Source organism: Hemiscyllium ocellatum, chromosome 8 (genome assembly GCF_020745735.1).
Source record: "Hemiscyllium ocellatum isolate sHemOce1 chromosome 8, sHemOce1.pat.X.cur, whole genome shotgun sequence".
NCBI classification, from domain to species: domain Eukaryota; kingdom Metazoa; phylum Chordata; class Chondrichthyes; order Orectolobiformes; family Hemiscylliidae; genus Hemiscyllium; species Hemiscyllium ocellatum.
In genome coordinates this window covers 96,840,965-96,866,009 of record NC_083408.1, presented here as the reverse complement: position 1 = coordinate 96,866,009, position 25,045 = coordinate 96,840,965, and the positions used below count along the sequence as shown (strand labels likewise).

Sequence of the window (25,045 nt, the reverse complement as noted above, 5' to 3'; positions counted from 1 at the left end):
GTCATTGCTGTGAATTCATTCAGCATGAGCACAGCTTAACATTCATCTCCCACTGTGCCCTTCATGTCAGGACTTGCCTCAGTAATCCACAGAATTTCACATCCTCTTCCACACTTACACATATATCTCCACTCCATTATAGTTTATCATTATTGGTTCAAAGTCTTGGAACGAACAACACTGTGCGAGTATACAAGCATGAAAATTAGCGATGGGAATAGGCCTTTCGGGGCTTCCAACCTATTCCACCATTTTATCTCAACAAATGGTTGGTCTGATAGTGGTCTCAATTCCACTTTCCTGTCTATCAGCACCCGACTCCGTTGTCGGTTGAGAATCTATCTAACCCAGCCTTAAAAATATTTAATGACCTGGTTTCTATTACTCTCTTAGGAAGAGAATTTTAAGGACCAGAGGTCCTCTGAGTGAAAAGAAATCCCTCATCTCTGTCAAAAATAGGATACTCCTTAGTTTAATACAATGTCCCCCTGTCTAGTCTCTCCAACAAGGGAGGGCTATCTTCACATTCTGCAGTGATTCAAAAAAAATCTCCCTGCCAGCTTCTTAAGTGCAAGTAAGCATGAGACATAAAGTTACATTTGTGCATGATGCCCACAGCTTAGGTATGAACTTTAAAAATTCTAAAAGTACTGACATTGGATGTTGAAACTGCTGAGGGAACTCCAAAGTTTGTCTTATTTTTGTGAGCAAATCACTTGTTTCTGTTGGTGAGATATTCTAAAGCGACTGCTATTGATTCATATTGCTTAACTTGAAATATCTGTGATTCTGTGCATAGCGTGATAAGCAATGACGTGGGAACATAGAAACACAAATAGACCATTCAGCCTTTTTAACCTGCTCTACCATACAATTAAGGCTGATCATCTGCCTCAGTGCCACTTTCTATACTATCCTTCATATCCGTTGATGCCCTGAGCCTTCAGAAATCTATTGATTCTATCTTGAACATGCTGAGCTTCCATGGACCACTGGCTGATGGAGAATTCCAAACATTTACCATCCTCCTAGTGAAGATATTCCTCCTCACTTCAACCAATTCAATAGCCTGTCCAAGTCTCTTAAAGCTTTCGTGTATCATCCTCATAACAACTTCATAATCAGGTCAGTTTCAATCACAAATTTTGAAATATTACAATTGGCAATCCAAATTATGTAAACAGTTGTGACTGTGAATAAGTAAGTAGTGACCAAACAAGTAATATTAGAGATGAAACCAGTTATTTTGAAATGAAGAGTTTTTGATGGATGGCTGAATGTATTAGATTTGACACCACAGGTGGCCCTCTACTTTATTCTTAGAATTTGTAAAAGCACATGGACCTGAAAATTATAGAAAGTGTGATAAAATTCAACTTGTTTGAATTTGAGGTGAATGAATACAATTTTAATAATCTTAATGTTTACAGTGTATGTCCCATGACAGGTATACAGCCCAAGGGCAAAATGTTTGAAAATGAAAATTACAGGAAGAGTTTTCACAATATAGCAAGGCTCCACATGGTGGAGCATGCTGTACAGAGATAAGTTTATTTTTATTTGACACCACAGGTGTAGTTAATACACAGAACATTGCCTGTAAATCCTACCTAAATCATTCTTAGGACATGGATTGAAGAGATTCCAATTACAATCGCATACTTGATTCTTCATTGCAAAATGAACTGTTACATATAACCTCCACCTTATTTGAACGATTATTAAGAAATTCTATCTATGCCATTCAGCGGCACGAGAAATTAAGATTTAAAAATCTAGGCTGTTTTCTATGGGCAAGGCTGTTGAAAGTGTTCTAACAGAAGACTTCCATCCATTCAAGTAACCTTCAGCTGATGCCAGTACTATTCCTTTAGTCAGCTTTATTAGCAAAGCTCTGAGAAATATTCACACTTTCCATTATAGTCTGCTGTTGGACTGGGAGAAGGGTTAAGAAATAATTGCCAAGGCAGCAAACAGATGACAGAACCCAAAAAGCTTAATTACTTATTCCTACTTCCCTTACTTTATGGATCAACCACCCACTATGGAAACCTGCCAAATTTAAATTCCATTACCTGAAATCAACTAACTCAGAACAAATGAATATTTGCATCTTTGAATTTCCTGATCAGCCATGATTGTACTGAATGGTAGAGCAGGCTCAAGGGGCTGAATTGCCAACTCCTGCTCCTGGTGGCACAGTGGTTAGCACTGGTAGCTTATAGTGCCAGAGACCTGAGTTAGGTTCCACCCTTGGACAACTGTCTGTGTGGAACTTGCACACAGTTCCCTGTGTCTACATGGGTTTCCTCTAGGTGCTCTGGTTCCCTCCCAATATCCAAAACTGTGGAGGTTAAGTGGATTGGCCATGCTACATTGTCTGTATCCAGGAATGTACAGGTTAGGTAGGTTAGCCATGGGAAATGCTGGGTTATTGGGATTGGGGAGGTGGCTGAGTCTGAGTGGGATACTCTTCGGAGGGTCAGTGTGAACTCATTGGACCAAATAGCCTGCTTCTACATTGTACTGATTCTAGTTGTTATGCTCTTACAAGGCACTGCACTACCAGTTGGTGTCAATGTCCATAAGGAACAATGCAACTCAAATTTACAACCCAATAAAGCAAGTTATAGTCCAGCAGAAACAGATGTTTAAAGTATTCACGTCTCTGATTAATGTGCCAATAAATTGATTACAGGGGGCTTCAGCATTGTTTGATATAATGGAATACTATGACTCAGCAGTACATCTCAACATCTCCTTCACCAAACATATTGGAAGCGGAGGCTGGGTGGCAGCAGCTCAGCTGATTAGGAAGGTAATGGCACTTTATATTTCTCTTATTTTTTGTGATGTTTTTAGAGAAAATTCTTGATCAGTTTTGTGGAATATATTTGGTCATTCTTGTCGAGCACATTTAGTTTTCATTCAATCCTTGAAGACATCCACCCCACTTAACTACATAGAAATGTAGAAAATAGGAGTAGGAGTAGGCCATTTGGCCCTTCAAGTCCTGCTCCATCACTCACTATGATCATAATGCTATATGATCATCTCATTCACCAATCCCTGTTCAAATTAATTTCTGGTTCTCTCGCGGCAAATACAAGCCAACAATAAGACCAAGAAAGAAAGAAAAGCAGAAGAGAATGAAATTGTGAACTGTGAAAAGAAAAATGTTTTACCTTTGTATGCATCACTAACATCTATAGAATGTTCCAAAGTACTTTATACTCAGTGAAGCATCCTTGAAGTGTAATATAGAAGAAATGACAGTATAACACTGCTTCACTAGTTCCCCCTTAGTTCTCAATGATGTTAGGGTGTTGTTAGATCTGGCTCAGCTGATAGCACAAACGTCTCTGCATCAGAACATTATGTATTCAAGATCAATTTGTGGACTTTTGCGGTTCAAGAGGGCAGCTCACCACCACCTTCTCAATGCCTATTAGAGACAGACAACAAAGTTCTGGCCCAGCCAATGACGCCCACATCCCATAAGTGAATAAAACAAAAAAAAATCAAGAATGTAAGCACAAAAGTCAAGGCTGAAATTCCAATAAACTACTGAGAAAGCACGCGAGGCACTGGCTTTTAGATCAGATGTCAAACTACAGCTCTCTCAACACATGTTAAGGAAACGTTGGCATCATTTCAAAGATGAGAAAGAGAGTTATCTTTGTTGTTTTGGCCATAAATATTCCTCAATCAACATCACAACAACATTTTTTATCTGATCAATATCATTACTGGCTGTGGGAGACAGCTGTTAGCAAATGGGTTGCCATTTCTATCGGACACTTCCAAGATGCTTCATTAATTGTGAAGTGCTTTGGGATGTTCTTTGGATGTGACAGGTGCATATAAATGCAAAACAATTCTTTTGATACAGTTCACAAATTCATTCTCTTTCTTTTTCTTTCTCTATCGCTTTCTTTCTCATTTTCTTTCTTTCTTTTTTGCTCTCCCTTTTTCTCTCAGTGAGTCAAGGATGTCTACAGCATAGAAAAAGGCCCTTCAGCCCTTCAGTTCTGTGCTGGTCAGAAACAACCACTTAACTATTCTCAGCCCATTTTCCAGCACATAGTCCATTGCCATGTGTGCCTTGGCATTGCAACTGCATATCTAAATACTTCTTACATGTCTTCAGAGTTTCAACTATCCTTACAGGCAATGAGTCCAGATTCCCACCACCCTTCTGGATGATATTCTTTTTCTTCACATCCCATCTAAACCTCCTTCCCCTTATCTTAAATCTATGTCCCCAGTCATTAATCCTTCCAACAAAGGAAAAAGAATCTCTTCCTGTCTCTTCAAGTTATGCCCCTTATGATTTTATAAATCAGAATCATGGCTCTGCAATCTCCTCTGCTCTGAGGAAACCAACCCAATTCTCTCCAATCTCTCTTTATAACTAAGACTTCATTTGGTAAATCTTCTCTGCATGCCCCCTATAATGTGGATTCCAGAACTGCACACAATACTCTGGCTGTGACCTAATTTATACAGTTCCAGAATAACCTCACTGTGTTTAAACCTTATATCATGGCTAATAATAAAGACAAGTATCCCATACACTGTCTTAACCACTTTCTCTGCCATCTTAAGGTGAAGACGGACATATCACTCTGATCCTCAGTGGCCCCCACTGTATTACCGTTTGTCAAGTATTCTCTTGTCTGTTTGGCCTGCCCAATCACTCATCAATTTCCATTTTGAAATCCATTTGCTACTGAACAGCCCATCTGGTCAGAGCATCTATATTCTCCTGTAAGATAAAGCCATCCTTCCCACGATTTACCACCGCACTAATGTTCTTATCATCCGCAAATTTACAAATCAACCCTCCTACATTCAACTCCAAATTACTTATAAATGCCAAAAAACAGCAAGGGTCTCAACACTGAACAGAATGGAACAGCACTGGACATAACCTTCCAGTCACAAAAAAATATTCCTTGACCATTACCCTGTGATTCCTGCCACACAGTCAGTTTTGAATCCAATTTGCCAACTCTCCTTTGATCCCATGGAATCTTACTTTTGCTACTTTTACTATTGGGACATTATTAAAAGCCTTTCACCACACAAGTGTGACTCTTTGATTTGCAGTTGTTCTCATATTTATCTTGAAGCAGTTCACTGCATTTTGTTTTTCTATGCCCAAATGATCACCTCTGATTTGTCCTCATGCTGCATCCTCAGTTCACCATAAAGGTGGTACCTTCTTAACTCTGTCCATCACCTGAGGCATGGTGGTCCTCAGATTAAGTTTAACACCAGTCACCACTCCAAAGAGGGAGCATCCAGTGCACCTCTGGGATTATGATGACATTCATCCTCAGTTCACTCCAAATCATCATTTTTTTCACTAGTCATCTTTGAGACTAATCTTAAGTAGACTCTCATCTTCCATGCACACTCAGTTTATGCAATTACATCACTTCACCATTCACTTCTGGGTTGCAGCTGTATAATTAGGCTGTTATCAAATGCTGAATGGGTGAAAGTATTGTCTAGGTCAGCTTCAACAAGTCTGAAACGATCTTGTTTGGCATTGTGATTTGTGACTCCATCATGCTCAGATTAATCCTGCTGCCAATCTGTTGAATTCCACTTCTGGAGCATTGGCACTGATACCATTCCCTCCTCCTCCTGGCTGCTTTATCCATCTTCTATCACATCAAGCATCAACCGCTTAAGAAAATAACTGTCCACCGCAGCTTCCCCATTTTCACCGCCTCCAGCAATTTGGTTGTCTCCTACACAAAGTCTCACGTCTGTCAATTTTGTCAAGCAAAGTTCCAAGCAAGTCAAATTCAAAGTCCTCCCAGTTGTGAAGTCAGCCTTGAATTATTCCACCTGGAGCTCTCTGAATCTACATGAACGTGCACCCCTGTTCTTCCAAGTCTGGGCTGCTCCTTGTTCTCCAACACTATTCTGGATTTAAAGGGGGAAATATTTAAACTTTGACCCTGTTGCCTCTTGGAACTTCCAAATTATGCTTGACCTACTTTTGCAAGATTCCTGGTTTACCAGTCTTCTTGACTGCCATCTTCAATTGGGTAATCAGGAGGGAATCTTGGGATTGCTGCTCAGTTCTTTGTCCACCACCCTGACTCAATATTGAAAGATGCTTTCTTCTGTCTATCTTAGAATTGTCATCCATTGTTCACATGTATGGTGAGATCATCAATTGAGTTGAATTAGCTTTATTGTTCTATGTACATCGCAATCTTAGGTACAAATGTACCTTGGTATAGCTTCTGCAGTTACAAGATTAATAACAGTGTAACAATGTCAACAACATGTGGCACCATCTCAGGTTACAGGTACCTAAGTACAATCCATAGTTACATAATGGAGAAATGAAGGAGGGATGTTACATTGCAGCAGTACACAGTGTAACCATAGGTCAGAAAAACAAGAAGCAAAGTTAAAAAGATAAACATCCCCAATCTCTCTCCAAGGGCACTCAGCCTCCACGTGGTCTGAATGCTGGCCACTGCCTCTGCTCCCACAACAGAGCACTAACCGCACTCCCACACCGGGACATTAATCCCTACTCTCACACCAGGGCACTAACTCCCACTCCCACCCCGGGGCACTAATCCCCACTCCCACACCGGGCACTAATGCCCACTCCCGCACCGGACACAAACACACACTCCCACACCGGGGCACTAACCCCCACTCTCACATCAGGGCACTAATCCCAACTCTCACACTGGGGCACTAATGCCCACTCCCACACGGGCACAAACCCCCACTAACATACCGGACACTAACGCCCACTCCAACACCAGGGCAATAGCCCCCACTCCCGCACCGGGGCACAAATCCCTACTCCCACACAGTGGCACTAACCCACACTCACACACCGGGGCACTAACCCCCACTCCCACACCGGGGCATTAACCCCCACTCCCATACCGGACACTAACGCCCACTCCAACACCAGGGCAATAGCCCCCACTCCCGCACCGGGGCACAAATCCCTACTCCCACACAGTGGCACTAACCCACACACACACCGGGGCACTAACCCCCACTCCCACACCGGGGCATTAACCCCCACTCCCACACCGGGGCACTAACCCCCACTCCCATACCGGGGCACTAAACCCACACTCACACACCGGGGCATTAACTCGCACTCCTACAGAAGGCCACTAATCCCCACTCCCACAGCAAGGCATTAACCCCCACTTCCACACCGGGGCACTAACCACCACTCCTACAGAAGGCCACTAACCCCCACTCCCGTACCGGAGCACTAACTCCCATTCCCATACCAGGGCACTAATCCCCACTCATACACTAGGGCCCTAACCTCCACTCTCACGCCAGGGCACTAACCTCCACTCCCACAGCAGGGCACTAACTCCCACACCGGGGCATTAATTCCCACTCCCACACTGGGCCACTAACCCCCACTCCCATACCAGGGCCCAAACCCCACTCTCACACTGGGGCACTAACCCCCACTCCCACACCGGGCACTTACCCCCACTCCCACACCGTGCACAAACCCCCACTCCCATACTGGGCACAAACCCCCACTCCCACACCGGGCACTAACCCCCACTCCCACACTGGGGCACTAACCCCCACTCCCACACCGTGCACAAACCCCCACTCCCACACTGGGCACAAACCCCCACTCCCACACCGGGCACTAACCCCCACTCCCACACCGTGCAGAAACCCCCACTCCCACACTGGGCACAAACCCCTACTCCCACACCGGGGCACTAACCACCACTCTCACACTGGGGCACTACCCTCCACTCGCGCACCGGACACTAACCTGCACCAGGGCAATTGCCTCCACTTCCACAGAAGGTCACTAACCCCCACTTCCCCAGGAGGGCATTAAACCCCCAATTCCACACCGGGGCACTAACCACCCCTCCTACAGAAGGCCACTAACTCCCACTCCCTCAACATGGCATTAACCCCTACTCCCACACCGGGGCACTAACCCCCACTCACACACAGTGGCACTAACCCACACTCCCACACCAGGGCACTAATCCCCACTCCCACTCCAGACACTAACTTCCAATCCCGCACGAGGGCAATAGCCCCCACTCCCACACCAGGCACTAGCCCCCACTCCCACACCGGGGCTCTATCCCCCACTCCCCCACGGTGGCACTTATCCCCACTCCCATAGCGGGGCACTAACCCCCCACTCCCACACTGGGGCACTAACCCCCACTCACACACCGGGGCATTAACCCCACTCACACACCGGGGCATTAACACACACCCACACGGGGACACTAACTCCCACTCCCATTTGAGAGCACTAACCCCCACTCTCGCACTGGGGCACTAACTCCCACTCCCAAAGTGGGGCACTAAACCCCACTCCCACACCGGGGCACTAACCACCACTCCCATGTGGGAGCACTAAACCCCACTCCCACACGGTGGCACTAAACCCCAATCCCACAGCAGGGCACTAACCCCCACTCCCACACTGGGACACTATCCCCCACTCCCACACCAGGGCCCAAATCCCTACTCTGATACCGGGGCACTAAACCGCACTCCCACACCAGGCACTAACGCCACTCCCACACCGGGCACAAATCCCCACTCTCACACCGGGGGATTAATGCCCACTCCCACACTGGGCACTATACCCACACTCACACACCGGGGCATTAACCCCCACTCCCACACCGGGGCACTAATCTCCACTCCCACACAGTGACACTAAACCCCACTCCCACACCGGGGCACTAACCCCAACTCCCACACCAGGGCACTAAACCCCACTCCCACATGGGGGCACTAACACACACTACCAAAGTGGGGCACTAACCCCCACTCCCCCACGGTTGCACTAACCCCACTCCCACAGCAAGGCACTAACTCCCACAATGGGGCATTAATCCCCATTCCCACACTGGAGCACTAACCCCCACTCTCACATCCGGGCACTAACCCCCACTCTCACATCCGGGCACTAACCCCCACTCCCACACGGGGGCACAAACCCCCACTCCCACACGGGGGCACAAACCCCCACTCCCACACCGGGACACTAAGCCCTATTCCCACACTTGGGCATTAATACCCACTCCCACAGCAGGGCACTACCCCCCACTCCAACATCGGGGCACGAACCCCCACTCCCACAAGGGGGCATTAACCCCCAATCCCACACCGGGCAACTAACCCCCATTACCACAGCAGGGCACTAACCCCCATTCCCACACCGGGGCACTAACCCCCACTCCCACAGCAGGGCACTAACCCCCATTCTCACACCGGGGCATTAACCCCCACGCCCACACCAGGGCACTAAACCCCACTCCCACACCGGGCACTAAACCCCCACTCACACACCGGGGCACTAACGACTACTTCCACAGAAGGCCACTAACCCCCACTCCCACAGCAGGGCATTAACCCCCACTCCCACACCGGGGTACTAATCCCCATTTCCATACCAGGGCCCTAACCCCCACTCTCACACTGGGGCATTATACCCCACTCCCACACCTGGGCACTAAACCCCACTCCCACACCGGGACACTAACCCCCACTCCCAAAGTGGGGCACTAACCCCCATTACCCCCACAGTGGCACTAAACCCCACTCCCACACCGGGACACTAACCTCCACTCCCAAAGTGGGGCACTAACCCCCATTACCCCCACAGTGGCACTAAACCCCATTCCCACAGCAGGGCATTAACCCCCATTCCCATACCGGGGCACCAACCCCCACTCCCCCATGGTGGCACTAAACCCCACTTCCACAGCGGGCATTAACCCCCACTACCCCACAGTGGCACTAAACCCCACTCCCACAGCAGGCACTAACCCCCACTCTCACACCAGGGCCCTAACCTCCACTCCCACACTGGGGCATTAAACCCCACTCCCACACTGGAGCAGTAACCACCACTCCTACAGAAGGCCACTAACCACTACTCCCACAACAGGGCATTCACCCCTACTCCCGCACCGGGGCACTAACCACCACTTCCACAGAAGGCCACTAACCCCCACTCCCACAGCAGGGCATTAATCCCCACTCCCACACCGGGGCACTAACCCCCACTCACACAACAGGGTCCTAACCCCCACTCTCACACCGGGGCACTATATCCCACTCCCACACCTGGGCACTAAACCCCACTCCCACACCGGGGCACTAACCCCCACTCCCAAAGCGGGGCACTAACCCCCACTCCCACACCAGAGCATTAACTCCCACTCCCAAAGCCGGGCACTAAACCCCATTCCCCCATGGTGGCACTAAACCCCACTCCCACAGCAGGGCACTAACCCCCACTCCCACACCAGAGCATTAACTCCCACTCCCAAAGCCGGGCACTAACCCCCATTCCCCCATGGTGGCACTAAACCCCACTCCCACACCGGGGCACTAACCCCCACTCCCAAAGCTGGGAACTAACCCCCATTCCCCCATGGTGGCACTAAACCCCACTCCCACACCAGCGCACTAACCCCCACTCCCAAAGCGGGGCACTAACCCCCACTCACACACCGGGGCACTAACCCCCACTCTCACAGTGGGCCACTAGCTTCCACTCCACCATGGTGGCACTAAACCCCACTCCCACAGTGGGCACTAACCGCCACTCCCACACCAGAGCATTAACTCCCACTCCCAAAGCCGGGCACTAACCCCCATTCCCCCATGGTGGCACTAACCCCCACTCCCACAGCAGGGCACTAACCCCCACTCCCACACCAGAGCATTAACTCCCACTCCCAAAGCTGGGCACTAACCCCCATTCCCCCATGGTGGCACTAAACCCCACTCCCACACCGGGGCACTAACCCCCACTCCCAAAGCCGGGAACTAACCCCCATTCCCCCATGGTGGCACTAAACCCCACTCCCACACCAGCGCACTAACCCCCACTCCCAAAGCGGGGCACTAACCCCCACTCACACACCGGGGCACTAACCCCCACTCTCACAGTGGGCCACTAGCTTCCACTCCACCATGGTGGCACTAAACCCCACTCCCACAGTGGGCACTAACCCCCACTCTCACACCAGGGCCCTAACCTCCACTCCCACATGGGGGCCCTAACCCACACTCCCAATGGGCACTAACCCCCACTCCCACACCGGGCACTAACCCCCACTCCCACGTGGGGTCACTAACCCCCACTCCCCCATGGTGGCACTAAACCCCACTCCCACAGCAGGGCACTAACTCCCACAGTGGGGCATTAATTCCCACTCCCGCACAGGGGCACTAACCCCCACTCCCACACTGGAGCACTAACCCCCACTCCCAAAGTGGGCACTAACTCCCACTCTCACACAGGGGCAAAAACCCTCACTCTCACAATGGGCACTAACTCCCAATCCTGCACCGGGGCACTAACCCCCACTCCCATACCGCAGCAGTAGCCCCCACTCTCACACCAAGGCACTAATCCCCAATCCCACACAGTGGCACTAAACCTCGGTTGCACCCCGGGGCACTAATCACCACTCCCCACTGTGGCACTAACCCCCACTCACACACCAGGGCACTAACCCCCATTCCCATGCCAGGGCACTGAGCCCTATTCCCACACTTGGGCACTAATCCCCACTCCCACACCAGGGCACTACCCCCCGACTCTCACACCGGGGCACTATCCCCCAGTCCTGCACCGGGACACTAACACCCACTCCCATACTGGGGCACTAACTCCCACTCCCACACTGGAACACTATCCCCCACTCCCGCACAGGGTCACTAACACCCACTCCCACAGCAGGGCGCTAACCCCCACTCCCGCACCGGGGCTCTATCCCCCACTCCCGCACCGGGGCTCTATCCCCCACTCCTACAGCGGGACACTAACCCCCCCTCCCTCAAGTGGGCACTAACTCCCACTCTCACACAGGGGCAAAAACCCTCACTCTCACAATGGGCACTAACTCTCAATCCTGCACCGGGGCACTAACCCCCACTCCCATACCGCAGCAGTAGCCCCCACTCTCACACCAAGGCACTAATCCCCAATCCCACACAGTGGCACTAAACCTCGGTTGCACCCCGGGGCACTAATCACCACTCCCCACTGTGGCACTAACCCCCACTCACACACCAGGGCACTAACCCCCATTCCCATGCCAGGGCACTGAGCCCTATTCCCACACTTGGGCACTAATCCCCACTCCCACACCAGGGCACTACCCCCCGACTCTCACACCGGGGCACTATCCCCCAGTCCTGCACCGGGACACTAACATCCATTCCCATACTGGGGCACTAACTCCCACTCCCACACTGGAACACTATCCCCCACTCCCGCACGGGGTCACTAACACCCACTCCCACAGCCGGGCACTAACCCCCACTCCCGCACCGGGGCTCTATCCCCCACTCCCACAGCGGGGCACTAACCCCCCCCTCCCGCACAGGGGCTCTATCCCCCAATCCCACACCGGGGCACTAACCCCCACTCCCGCACCGGGGCTCTATCCCCCACTCCTACAGCGGGACACTAACCCCCCCCTCCCTCACAGGGGCACTAACCCCCCTCCCACAGCGGGGCACTAACCCCCACTCCCGCACCAGGGCTCTATCCCCCACTCCTACAGCGGGACACTAACCCCCCCTCCCTCACAGGGGCACTAACCCCCACTCCCACACCGGGCCACTAACCCCCACACTCACAAGGCGGGTGCTAACCCCCCCTCCCACACTGGGGCACTATCCCCCACTCCCGCACCAGGGCACTAACCCCCACTCCCACAGTGGGACACTATCCCCTACTCCCACAGTGGGACACTAACCCCCACTCCCACAGTGGGACACTAACCCCCACTCCCACAGCGGGACACTATCCCCTACTCCCACAGCGGGACACTATCCCCGACTCCCACAGCGGGACACTATCCCCTACTCCCACAGCGGGACACTATCCCCCACTCCCACAGTGGGACACTATCCCCTACTCCCACAGTGGGACACTAACCCCCACTCCCACAGTGGGACACTAACCCCCACTCCCACAGCAGGACACTATCCCCTACTCCCACAGCGGGACACTAACCCCCACTCCCACAGCGGGACACTATCCCCTACTCCCACAGCGGGGCACTAACCCCCACTCCCACAGTGGGACACTAACCCCCACTCCCACAGTGGGACACTATCCCCTACTCCCACAGCGGGACACTATCCCCTACTCCCACAGCGGGACACTAACCCCCACTCTCACAGCGGGACACTAACTCCCACTCCCACAGTGGGACACTAACCCCCACTCCCACAGTGGGACACTAACCCCCACTCCCACAGCGGGACACTATCCCCTACTCCCACAGCGGGACACTAACCCCCACTCCCACAGCGGGACACTAACTCCCACTCCCACAGCGGGACACTAACCTCCACTCCCACAGCGGGACATTAACCCCCACTCCCACAGCGGGACACTAACCCCCACTCCCACAGTGGGACACTAACCCCCACTCCCACAGTGGGACACTAACCCCCACTCCCACAGCGGGACACTATCCCCTACTCCCACAGCGGGACACTAACCCCCACTCCCACAGCGGGACACTAACTCCCACTCCCACAGCGGGACACTAACCTCCACTCCCACAGCGGGACATTAACCCCCACTCCCACAGCGGGACACTATCCCCCACTCCCACAGCGGGACACTAACCCCCACTCCACTACGCAGAATGAACGAGTTTCAGCTGGAGCATCTTACTGTGCTGCCATTTTACCAGAAGATCATGGGCAGATTTCGAACAATTTGCTGATTATACAGTTGTTATGTTTGCCAATTAGGGCTAAACCAGAATATGTACAATCTGGATTCAGACCATTTTGCCAGTTTAAATAAACAGGATATTTTTATTTCCTTAGAGTAGCAGTTTGAAAGAGTTTGCGGCCTGTGGCATTCCCTTGATGGAGCACAATGCACGCTCTGTGGCACAAGGCCTGAAGTTCAACAGTCATCTGAGGGTTTTACGTTTGGATAATGCCAGTTTAAGTGGGCGGCCTCTGATGCTACTAGGTACATTTTTGTCTCCTCTTACTCTTGCTTTCACAGGCTGTAAAGACAGTGTACTGTGAGAAAAGGACCATTTGACCATGTTGGAAGAATGGTGCCTGCATTACTTTGGGGCTGGGACTCTCACTAAAGAGATTATTCCTGGAACTAGCCTTTAATGTGGAGTATTTTATATTGATGCCGCCTGTAAAAATAACATTCTTGCTGTGAGGCTTGGTGGGAGGGAATGCTATGATGGGGGAGATATATCACTGAAATGGCTTATAAATCAGACGAGTGTCATTTGGATTAGCCTTTTGCATCTTTATCATTAAAATATCAATCTTTCAGAACTTCAAATCAAACCAAATCATAAAAGTACAGACTTCTACACAGGATGTAAAGAATAAGTAGAACATTAAGGAATATAATTAACTCCAGTAACACACTACTGAGTGTGCTCACGTAAAATTCTTTGTGTTATTTTAATGCAATTGTTAACCCTTGGGTTAATGATTCCATTAGAAATATGCAGAATGGAATTTTCTGTGATTGTATTATGAAATGTAAGATCCAAGCAGGTTAGACCTCGTGAGATTTCATATCAATGCCCAGACTTCTTGAGAACTCATCTTCATATTTTGCTAATTTCATGCAGCTGAATCTGTTGCTTCCTGTCTGACTTCCCACAGTTTCTGCCCTGAATGTGAACCAAATGCTACAGGAACTTTACTTGGCAGACAACAACCTGAACAGCGTTCAGGACTCCATGTACCTGCGAGAGCTGTTGCAATCTAACTGTACCATAAGACTGTTAGACCTTAAAAACAATTGCATCTTCGACACAGGTAAATAGGAGTGGTACACTACACAATGAATCTTAACAATGGATTAAGTAACTTGGAACATGTTTCATTTTCTGGTCACTTTGATTCCACTTTAAAACTGGCCTGTATCGCAATCATTTGTTGTTTTTGGGTGCATTTGCTATGCAATAACCAGGACCAGTACGGAATATTGGAATTGACTGACCGTGTCACTTGTGGCTTGGGGTCACTTGTACATCCGAGTCAGGTCTGAGAAAGTCCCATTCCAAAGAGTTGAGCAATAAAATCCAGGCTGATGTGCCAATTAATTGTCAAAAGTGTTAACACTGAAATTGTTAATCTGAGGCCCTGACTTTTGCACTACTATTTGAAAAATAACAGGGGGATTATCCTAATGTCCCAATCAATATTTATCCCTTAATCAAAATCATTGAAATAAATTATCTCACCATTATCAAATAGTTGTAATGGAAATTCAGTGTTTTGGATGTACATTTATTGTAAGCCACTGTACGACTCTGTGAGGTTGTAAAAGTTACCATAAAAATTACATTTTATTTAACAGTGTAGAACAAGTCTTCTTAGGTCTTCTTCCTGAATGGAATATAGTTTACACTGAAATTAATTATGATATGTTTCCAACTCTTTCTGTACCAGTCTCAATTACACACACACATCTTTGGATCAGGGCTTTAACCTAGAACCTTCTGAGTCACACAGCACAGAAATACACCCTTCGGTTCAACCAGTTCATGCTGAATATAATCCCAAACTAAAGTAGTCCTCACTGCCTGCTCCTGGTCCAAATCCCTCCAAACCTTTCCTGCCAGGGTTGGAGGATCTGAGCTATAGAGAGAAGCTGAACAGGTTGGAGCTGTTTTCCCTGGAGCGTCGGAGGCTGAGGGGTGACCTTAAAGAGGTTTACAAAATTATGAGGGGCATGGATAGGGTAAATAGACAAAGTCTTTTCCCTGGGATCGTGGAGTCCAGAACTAGAGGGCATAGGTTTAGGGTGAGAGGAGAAAGATATAAAAGATACCTAAGGGGCAACTTTTTCACACAGAGGGTGGTACGTGTATGGAATGAGCTGCCAGTGGGTGTGGTAGAGGCTGGTACAATTGCAATATTTAAAAGGCAATTGGATGGGTATATGAATAGGAAGGGTTTGGAGAGATATGGTCCGGGTCCTGGCAGATGGGACTAGTTTGGTTTGGGATATCTGGTTGGCATGGAAGGGTTAGACCGAAGGGTCTGTTTCCGCGCTGTACATCTCTATGACTCTATGACTCTATTCATGGAATTATCCAAATGTCTTTTAAAGGTTGTATTTGTACCCACATCCACCACTTCCTCAGGAAGTTCATTCCACACACGAACCATCCTATGTATTAAAAATTTGCCCCCATGACTTTTTAAAACTCTCTCCTCTTATCTTAAAATGTCCCTGTAGCCTTGAAATTCCCCCATCCTAGTGAAAAAAACAACTACCATTAACCCTATCTATAGCCCTCCTTATTTTATAAACTTCCAGAAGATCATCTTTCAACCTTCTATGTTCCAGTGAAGAGAATGCAGCCACTGGGCCAAGGCCAACAGTTCACACAGGATTGTTTTCACAGTATTCCTTTTCCTTAGTGCATTTATGGTCAGTTTGTATTTATATTTTCCAGTGCGTTGAAATTGGGACATTTACTAACTCTGGTACATAGTTAATGTGTAAAGTTCCAGGAACAAATGTATACACCTACGATGCATGATACCTCACAGTCTGAGACACAGTATAGCAATGTTTAGTCTTTAACTTTCCTACATCAGAATCTATCAAGATCCCTGATATCAAGGTGGGATTCATCAAATTGTTGACACTTTTGTATGATTGTAGGCCTCTGGAGTGAGTGGGATTTGATCTCAGGCCTGCTGACTCAAAGATGGAGACACTACCACTGTGCCATGAGCTTTCATCATCAGATTCTATGCTTGTCACCACACGTATGGCACATATCAGTGAAACAAAGTTTCTGAATCATGGGAGCAAAGTGCTGCCAGAAGGAGTGGTGGGAGGTGCATTCAAGGTCACCTAAAATAGATCAGTACCATTTTTTCATGAAAGTACCTCACTGGTAGTCTTCACCTTTTGAGTACCCATGTGTCCAAATTTCACAGTGATTGAGAACTGAATCAGGGCACGTTTGAAAGATTTAGAAACAACATAAAGGTTACAAGGCAGTTCTGAGAGTTAACTAGTTGCATTTGTTTCTAGGACTGAAAGATATCTGTGAAGGTCTAAAAAGACAGAAGCAAGGGCTGAAAACACTTATACTTTGGAACAACAAACTAACTCATAAAGGGATGAGTCACCTAGCTGCTATTCTCGTAAGTTTATCATTTTAACATTAATGGTGATATTCTGTATATAGACAGCATACAATAGATCTGCTTATTGATGAGATTACTTGCTGTGTCTTAAATTTTGAACACTGAATTTAAATCTCAGGATTACTTGAAGCGAAAAAGAGATGTTTTGTCAAGATGCTGTCTTTCAGATGAGATTTTGAACTGAAGCCCTGACTGCTCTCTGGTGATTTACATCAAATTCTACATTGGTGTTTGTTCTCATGGACAAAGGGGACAATTCAAAGTACCTGAAAGCAAGCAGTGAGAGGAGGTATATAATGGAATTATAGTCATACAGCATGGAAACAGACCTTTTGTTCCAACTAGTCCATGCCAACCATGTTCCAAACTAAATTACTCCCACTAGACTATGCATGACCCATATCCATCCAAACGTTTCCTATTCATGTACTTATCCAAATGCTTTATAAATGTTGTAACTGTACCTGCATCTATCACTTCCTTTGGCAGTTCATTTCATACATGAACCATTCTGTGAAAAAATGTTGCTCCTTATGTCCTTTTGAAATCTTTCTCTCTCCCTAACAATATGCCCCCTAGTTTTGAACTCCCCACCCTAGGAAAACATTTTTTGCTATTCACCTAACCTATGCCCCTCATGATTTTATAAACCTCTATAAGATCACCCTTCAACCTCCAATGCTTCAATGAAAAAAGTCCCAGTCTATCCATCCTCTCCAGATAATTCAAGCCCTCCATTCCTGGCAACATGTTGGTAAATGTTTTCTGACCGCTTTCCAATTTAATAATATCTTACCTATAGCAAAGTGACCAGAACTGCATGTAGTACTCCAGAAGAGGCCTCATCAATCTCCTGTAGAACCTCAACATAATGCCCCATTCCTATATTAAAAGGTCTGAGCAATAAAGGCAAGTGTGCTAAACACCTTCTTAGCCACCGTTTCGGAATGTGAAGCAAAATTCAAAGAATTATGTACCTGAATCCCTAGGTCTCTTTCTTCGACAACATTTCCCAGGGCCTTACCATTAATTGTATAAATGCTGCCCCTGTTTATTTTACCAAAATGCAATACATTGCATTTATCCAAATTAAACTCTGTCTGCCACTTCTCTGCCCATTAACACAATTGATCCAGATCTCTTTGTAGTCTTAGAGAATCTTCTTCACTGTCCACTATATCACCAAATTTGGTGTAATCCACAAAGTTACTAACCATGCCTCCTATATTCTCATCCAATCGTACATATTAATGACAAACAGAAGTGGACCCAACACTGATCCCTGTGGAACACTGCTGGTCACAGGTCTCTAGTCTGAAAAACAACCCTCTATCTGGCATTCCTCTTTGAAATTAGATATACTATTTTGGGCAAACCATTTTTTCCTGAGTTAATAATTTCACCAGGCTCTATCTTTGAACTTCTCAGAGCTTTTCCTTTATTTGTCCATGGGATATGGGCATCGCTGGCTAGGCTAGTCTTTGTTGTCCACCCTGAATTGCCTTAGACAAGATGGTGATGAGCTGTCTTCTTAAACCTGGGGTGTAGAGACATCTACAGTGGTGTTAGGAAGGGAGTTTGACTCAGTATTAATGAAACAATGGACTGTAACTCCAAGTCAGGATGGTGCTCATAACAAACATAACTTAAAATAGCAAAGTAAAAAATATATTATAGAAGAAACACTGGACTCAGACACTGATTGAGAGAAGAGTTAAGGCAAGTGACCAAAGCTGATTTGAGAGGGTGGTTTTCATGAACACCTTTGAAAGCAGGAACAGTTGAAATCAAGGGAAAGGGTGTTCCAGAAGGGTTGGTGGAGATATATTGTGATTCAGTTGGGATAGAGGAAGCTTGAACATTCTGGAAGTGAGTATGGCAAAGCCATGAGTTTTACAGCTGTAGACAAGGGGTTTAAAGGGAATGTTTTGGAGAATAGTGATATCAATGGAGGGCAGTGAAAAGAGAGGTGATATTTGAGCGAGATCTAATGTGAGACAGGATTTGTTCAATGTCACATGATAAAGTAACAGGGATCTTTCTGAAAAAGAAAAGAACATGCATTGTAATAAGTTTCTGAAAATCCTGGCAGGAATATGTCCTGAGTTATACTGTCAAAGCAGCAATTTGGAAGTAATTCAATAGATCATGGTGAAGAACCAGAGTGTTTTTCCAAATGGATAAAATATGATAGTCCAAATGGTCGTCCTCATCCATATTTATATTATGATTTTATAAATTGAAAACATTCATTCTAAGTGTTGGTTAAACAGCAAGTTGGACTTTTCCTCAGTAAAGTAACAACTGTGTCTGGAAATAAAGCTGTCTTCCAGAGTCTAATTTAACTTCAGGCTCAGAAATACTTGCGTTTTATTCATTCAAAGAGTTGTTTCATTGCTGGGTGTTCCTCAATGAACCACAAGTTGTGTTATTCTAATCTTTCAGTATTACTTCAAATAATCTGAGTTTTCTTTTGACATTAGCTGCCAGTTTCGAACAATATTAGTTTGCTTTGTCAATATTTGCAGATGATTCCTTATGTCTTGCATTGAACCAGTGTGAAAATAAATAATACAGAACAAAGCACTTTGAAAATTCAGAATGGCCACAAAATTTCTGTAAGCTATTAATTAATGGCGAGTAAAAAATGAGGTCTGCAGATGCTGGAGATCACAGCTGAAAATGTGTTGCTGGTCAAAGCACAGCAGGCCAGGCAGCATCTCAGGAATAGGGAATTCGACGTTTCGAGCATAAGCCCTTCATCAGGAATCTATGCACCCATCTTTAACTAAACTTGACCTTGCCCTCCATTTAGCTTAAAGCTGCAAGTGTGAGATGGAAACATTGCAGGACCCTTGACAGGACATCAGGAATTTTAAGTTTACTGGGCAAGCACACCTGAAGTATTTCCTTAACTAGTCATATTGTGGCTTTGTAGGAATGGGGAATTTGTTGTCAAATAAGATGCAGAAATAAATTGATGAGAGGGAAAGACAGACTAGATTGAAAAGAGAAAACGAAAGGAACAGAAAGTAGTTTGCAACTAATTTTCAGAGTTTGACCCGTAGTAGTGAACATTTACATTTTGGGAAACAGGCACTGAGACTTGAGAAAAACGACTTTAACTTTCTGAGACAAGTTTCCTTTGTGCTTACTGTGCAATTACAGGAACTTCGCAGCATTCATTGCATTTGAGACAGTGGGCAGGTTGCATTTTCGCCAAGCTAATGGGGAAGTGTTTCTTTGCCAACAACAAACTCTTCACTTCCAGGTTTAATCATGCATCTGTTTTCTTCTGAAGTTGTTGAGACATTTGCATTTAAATAATGCTGCCAGCTATTCATTCTACCATTATTTTGACAGCAACGTTTGGGCCGTTGATTCAGAAGTGTAGTTTCAACAGGATTGCCAACAATCAATTTGCATTATTTGCTTTTTAATAAACCCCAAAATCTGTCAAAGGAATGATTTTGCTTACTTATATTTCTCCTTAATGATTGAAATACTTAGCTGCATTTTCCTTCATGAAATTCTGCAGTATTTATTCGATACACTTGTATTCATAAACTGTTTATCTCGTCCTACACGCTTGTGTGTTTCAGCACTGATTCGCTCCAAGTCTAACTAGGATCAAAATCAACAGAAAGACAAGAAAAATGAAGCACAATCAAATGTCAATATGTTCATTCTTCAAATTTTTGAACTAATTTGTTTCATTTCCTTTATGAATAATTGGACACATACTGATATTCCAATGCCAGTTCTGTGGATTGTACAAACTAGTTTGATCTGCCCGTTCACTACAGCCTGATTGATTAATCACACAACCTGCTTGTTTGCAAAAATAAAGCCTCTGGTTCTGACCTCATGCAATTAAACAGTAAGTACTGTAATTTTGGTGATATCGCCACTGCCAAAAAGTAACACATCAACGATATATTGGAAGACCCCCTGCTGCTATTCGACATTCATGTAGAATCTCTGACAGTATCCGCTCCCCAGCTAAAAATATTCATTGATAAGGTAAAAACGACCATGTAATCTGACAATACATAAGGTGGAAGGGAGACAGATTAAAGACCCAGTACTGATTTTTTTTTAACATTAAATTGCAAGGCTTGCACATAGAAACACAAAATAAGAGCAGCCCTCTTCCGTGCGGGTGCCATTTCCCTGTGAAGATTTTGATTAAATAATACATGCCTCATATAAAAGCGTCAAAGGCCAACCTTGTACTATGTGATTAGGAGAGATAAGCAGACATTCTTAAAGCTGTGATTATTGTAATTAGCTCGCAGTGTCAATTGAGTTCAAACGATGACACTTGTAAAGTGTTACCAAGGCATTTATTATCCTTATAAACAGTTATGCCTCCTGCTTCTAATGCAAGAGCCAGACAAGGTTTCTCGTATTATTAAAGAATCCTTTTTTAAAGCAAGGATATATTTATTTCATATCATTTTTTTCTCATAATGTTTCTTCAGTCTTAATAGGGCCTGAAAGGACTCGCCCCAACCTGTTTGCAAGACTGATATTAACCTTAATATCTCGCCTACATGTGTGAAATTTAGAAAGCTCTTAACAACAATAAGAATGCAATAAAGGCAAAAGTCTGATAAAAGTCAAAAAGTAATGAAAAATATCAGTACAGTTTCTTGCACTTGAGGACAGCTAGAAGATGAAGAATAGTTGCATTTGTTTAGCAGACTAATTCGTTGGCTGTTGCAGACAAATCATTGTTATTTGGTGGAGCTAAAAGAAGATAGAAATGACTTGTGCTGAATGGTAAGTTGCATGTCCAGCATTTTGACAGTAAGAACGTGATCTATGACAAAGATTACTCCTAAGTTCAGATTCTCAGTTGTAATATATATACGAATGTGTTGAACAAGTATAGCTCCTACCGTCATGCCATTTGCTCCCTTTAGACGATCAGGTATTATTTATAGTAACTTGAATTTTTAAGTTTTTGTTTGCATTTACTCTGTTTCAAGAGAAGAAAAATATCTCTTTCCTCTGGATGACAGCTGTGTAAGTCATCATGAAGGAAATAAAGAAAAAAAAGGACACAATCACTTTGACTATGTATCCTCACATCCTGCTTCCTGTAAAAACCTGATTCCATTTTCCTAGTTCCTCCATCGCTGTTGCATCTGTCCTGATGATGCTAACTTCCGAAATGTCCACCTTCTTCCTCAATCGAGGATTCCCCAGCACTATAGTTGACAGCTGGGTCTGACCCATTTCCCACACTTCAACCCTCACCCCCTCTATTCCTCCCCATAATAATGAAAGAGTTGCACCATCCCACCTGCATCCAGATCCAGAGGATCATTAGCCACTATCACCATCACTTCCAGTGGGATACCACCAGCAGATACATATTCTATCCCTTCCCTTGTCAGTTTTCTTTGGAACCATTCCCTTCAGGACACCCCGGACCACTTCTCCTTCATTGCCAACATCCCCTACAACACCTTCCTCTGAAACTACAGAAAGTTCACTTCCTCCCTCCTCAGTATCCCAGGGCTCAAAATTACCCTCCAGGTGATGTAGCACTTTACCCACACTTGTCACAATCTAGTCTCTGCATTCGTTGCTCGCAATGTGGTCTCCTCTGCATTGAGGAAATGAAACGTAGACTGGGTGATTGCTTTGAAAATGTGTTGCTGGAAAAGTGCAGCAGGTCAGGAAGCATCCAAGGAGAAGGAGGATCAAAGTTTCAGGAAGGGCTCATGCCCGAAACGTCGATTCTCCTTCTCCTTGGATGCTGCCTGACTTATTGTGCTTTTCCAGCAACACATTTTCAGCTCTGATCTCCAGCATCTGCAGTCCTCACTTTCTCCTGGGTGATTGCTTTGCAGAACACCCAAGTTCTGTCTCAAAAAAAGGCCCTGAGCTTACAGATCCTTGCCACTTTGATACACCATTGTGTTCCATGGCCAACATCTCTGTCTCAGGCTTGCTGTAAGCTCGGAGAACAGCACCTCTCTCTCCACTCTGAACTCTACAACCTTCTGGACTCAATAGCAAATTCAACAATTTTAGGGCTTGAGGCACTGTCTCCCACGCCCTTACCCAACACACACACACGTCACTAGGCATTGTTATCATATGGTCTGCTATTACACACAATCCCATTGTTCACCATAAGTAGTCCCTATTAATAGTTATTCATTGTCCTAGGCTGACCATAGTCCACTCCTTTTTCTGTCCAACTGTTCCTCTGTCACTTTGGGCTCTATCATTCACTTCTTCGCCCCCTCACCACCACCTATTTTCTGCACAAAAAAAACTAACATTTCCCTAGCTACCATCAGTACTGAGGAAGGGTCACTGGACCTGAAACATTAACTCTGATTCCTGTCCACAGTTACTATCAGACCCACTGAACGTTTCCAGCAACTTCTGTTTCTGTTTGTTAAAAAAAGAGAAATTTTTTTATACAGAATTGTTTGAACATTTAATTAAGAACAGGTGACTGGGATTCCCTTGCAACTTTCGAGCGAAACTTAATAAATATTTGAAGCAGAAAATACAGAGCTCATACAAGAGAGCATGGTTTTGTGATTAGTTTAAAATTCAATAGCAAAGTAGTGCAGGAGCGTAGTATCCCTAGTTATGATTAGATTAGAATGCCTCCAGTGTGGAAACAGGCCCTTTGGCCCAACAAGTCCACACCGACCCTCCGAAGAGAAACCCACCCCCTATATTTACCCCTGACTAATCCACCTAACACTACAGGCAATTTAACGTGGCCAATTCACCTGACCTGCACATCTTTGGACTGTGAGAAGAAACCAGAGCACCCGGAGAAAACCACGCAGACATGGGGAGAATGTGCAAACTCCACATAGACAGTTGCCCGAGGCGGGAATTGAACCCGGGTCCCTGGCGCTATGAGACAGCAGTGTTAACTACTGAGCCGCCGTGCCGCCCTGACTTTGGATCCATGTTGCACTGAGGAACCTGATGACCAAGAAAGATATACTCATAATGTGGCCAAACCATTGAGTAAAAACTTGTAAATCTTTTCCACATATGCTAATAGCATAATTAAGAGTGGCAGGGATTTGTGGTCAACGATCTGACTGAAAGAAAGGTGGGGTAGCTAGCATCATTATTCATTGCTACATGCTACCTCTTGCACTGATCAGAATGTGGTCTCCTCTACATTGGGGAAATGAAACATAGATGAGGTGATTGCTTTGCAGAACATCTGTGTTCTATCTCAAAAAAGTTATATTGCCACAGCAGCTTCAATTCCTTGATTGGCCTGTGTTGATCAGGGTTCAATTTCTATTCTGGGGTAGGTTTCAGACTCAATGCAACTTCCAAGGTCCCCTTCATTATGGAACAAACCCAGCATCCTGACATGGGACATTGATTTCATAGAAGTTGCCGTTCCAGTATATATTTTTGTGGTGGCCAGTAAGACAACTCCTTCATTCAAGATTAAAACATTGCTTTTAGAGGGAGGCAATGGAGGCTTAAGTTAGGAAGAGAGAAACACAGGAAATGAAAGCAGAGTAGGTTGTTCAGACCATTAAGCCCACACTGCCAATCAACAGAATCACAGCTAATCCTCCATCTCAATGCCATACATCACCTTTCTTCCCAGAAAGGTATCTATTTATTTCTTAAATACCTTCAGTGATTCAGCATCTACAGCCCTTCTGTGGGAGGGAATTCCATGTATTCACCACTGTCAAAGTGAAGCAATTTCTCCTCATATCAGATCAAAATGGCTCACTGCACACCCTGAGATTATGACTCTTTGTTCTGGATTCCACCCCAGCCAGTGGAAACATCATGCCTGCATCAAATTCAT

General features: G+C 46.1%; 1 protein-coding gene across 1 annotated transcript in view; it reads left to right on the top strand.

Annotated features, from left to right (window-relative positions):
- The window catches only part of si:dkey-288a3.2 (protein phosphatase 1 regulatory subunit 37), a 97,461-nt gene that overhangs the window by 51,617 nt on the left and 20,799 nt on the right, over positions 1 to 25,045 (top strand). Inside the window, exons 5-8 of the mRNA XM_060828996.1 lie at positions 2,699 to 2,818; positions 13,885 to 14,035; positions 14,704 to 14,859; positions 17,099 to 17,211. Of these exons, the coding sequence (XP_060684979.1) occupies positions 2,699 to 2,818; positions 13,885 to 14,035; positions 14,704 to 14,859; positions 17,099 to 17,211 (540 nt within the window). The remainder of the gene's footprint in view (positions 1 to 2,698; positions 2,819 to 13,884; positions 14,036 to 14,703; positions 14,860 to 17,098; positions 17,212 to 25,045) is intronic.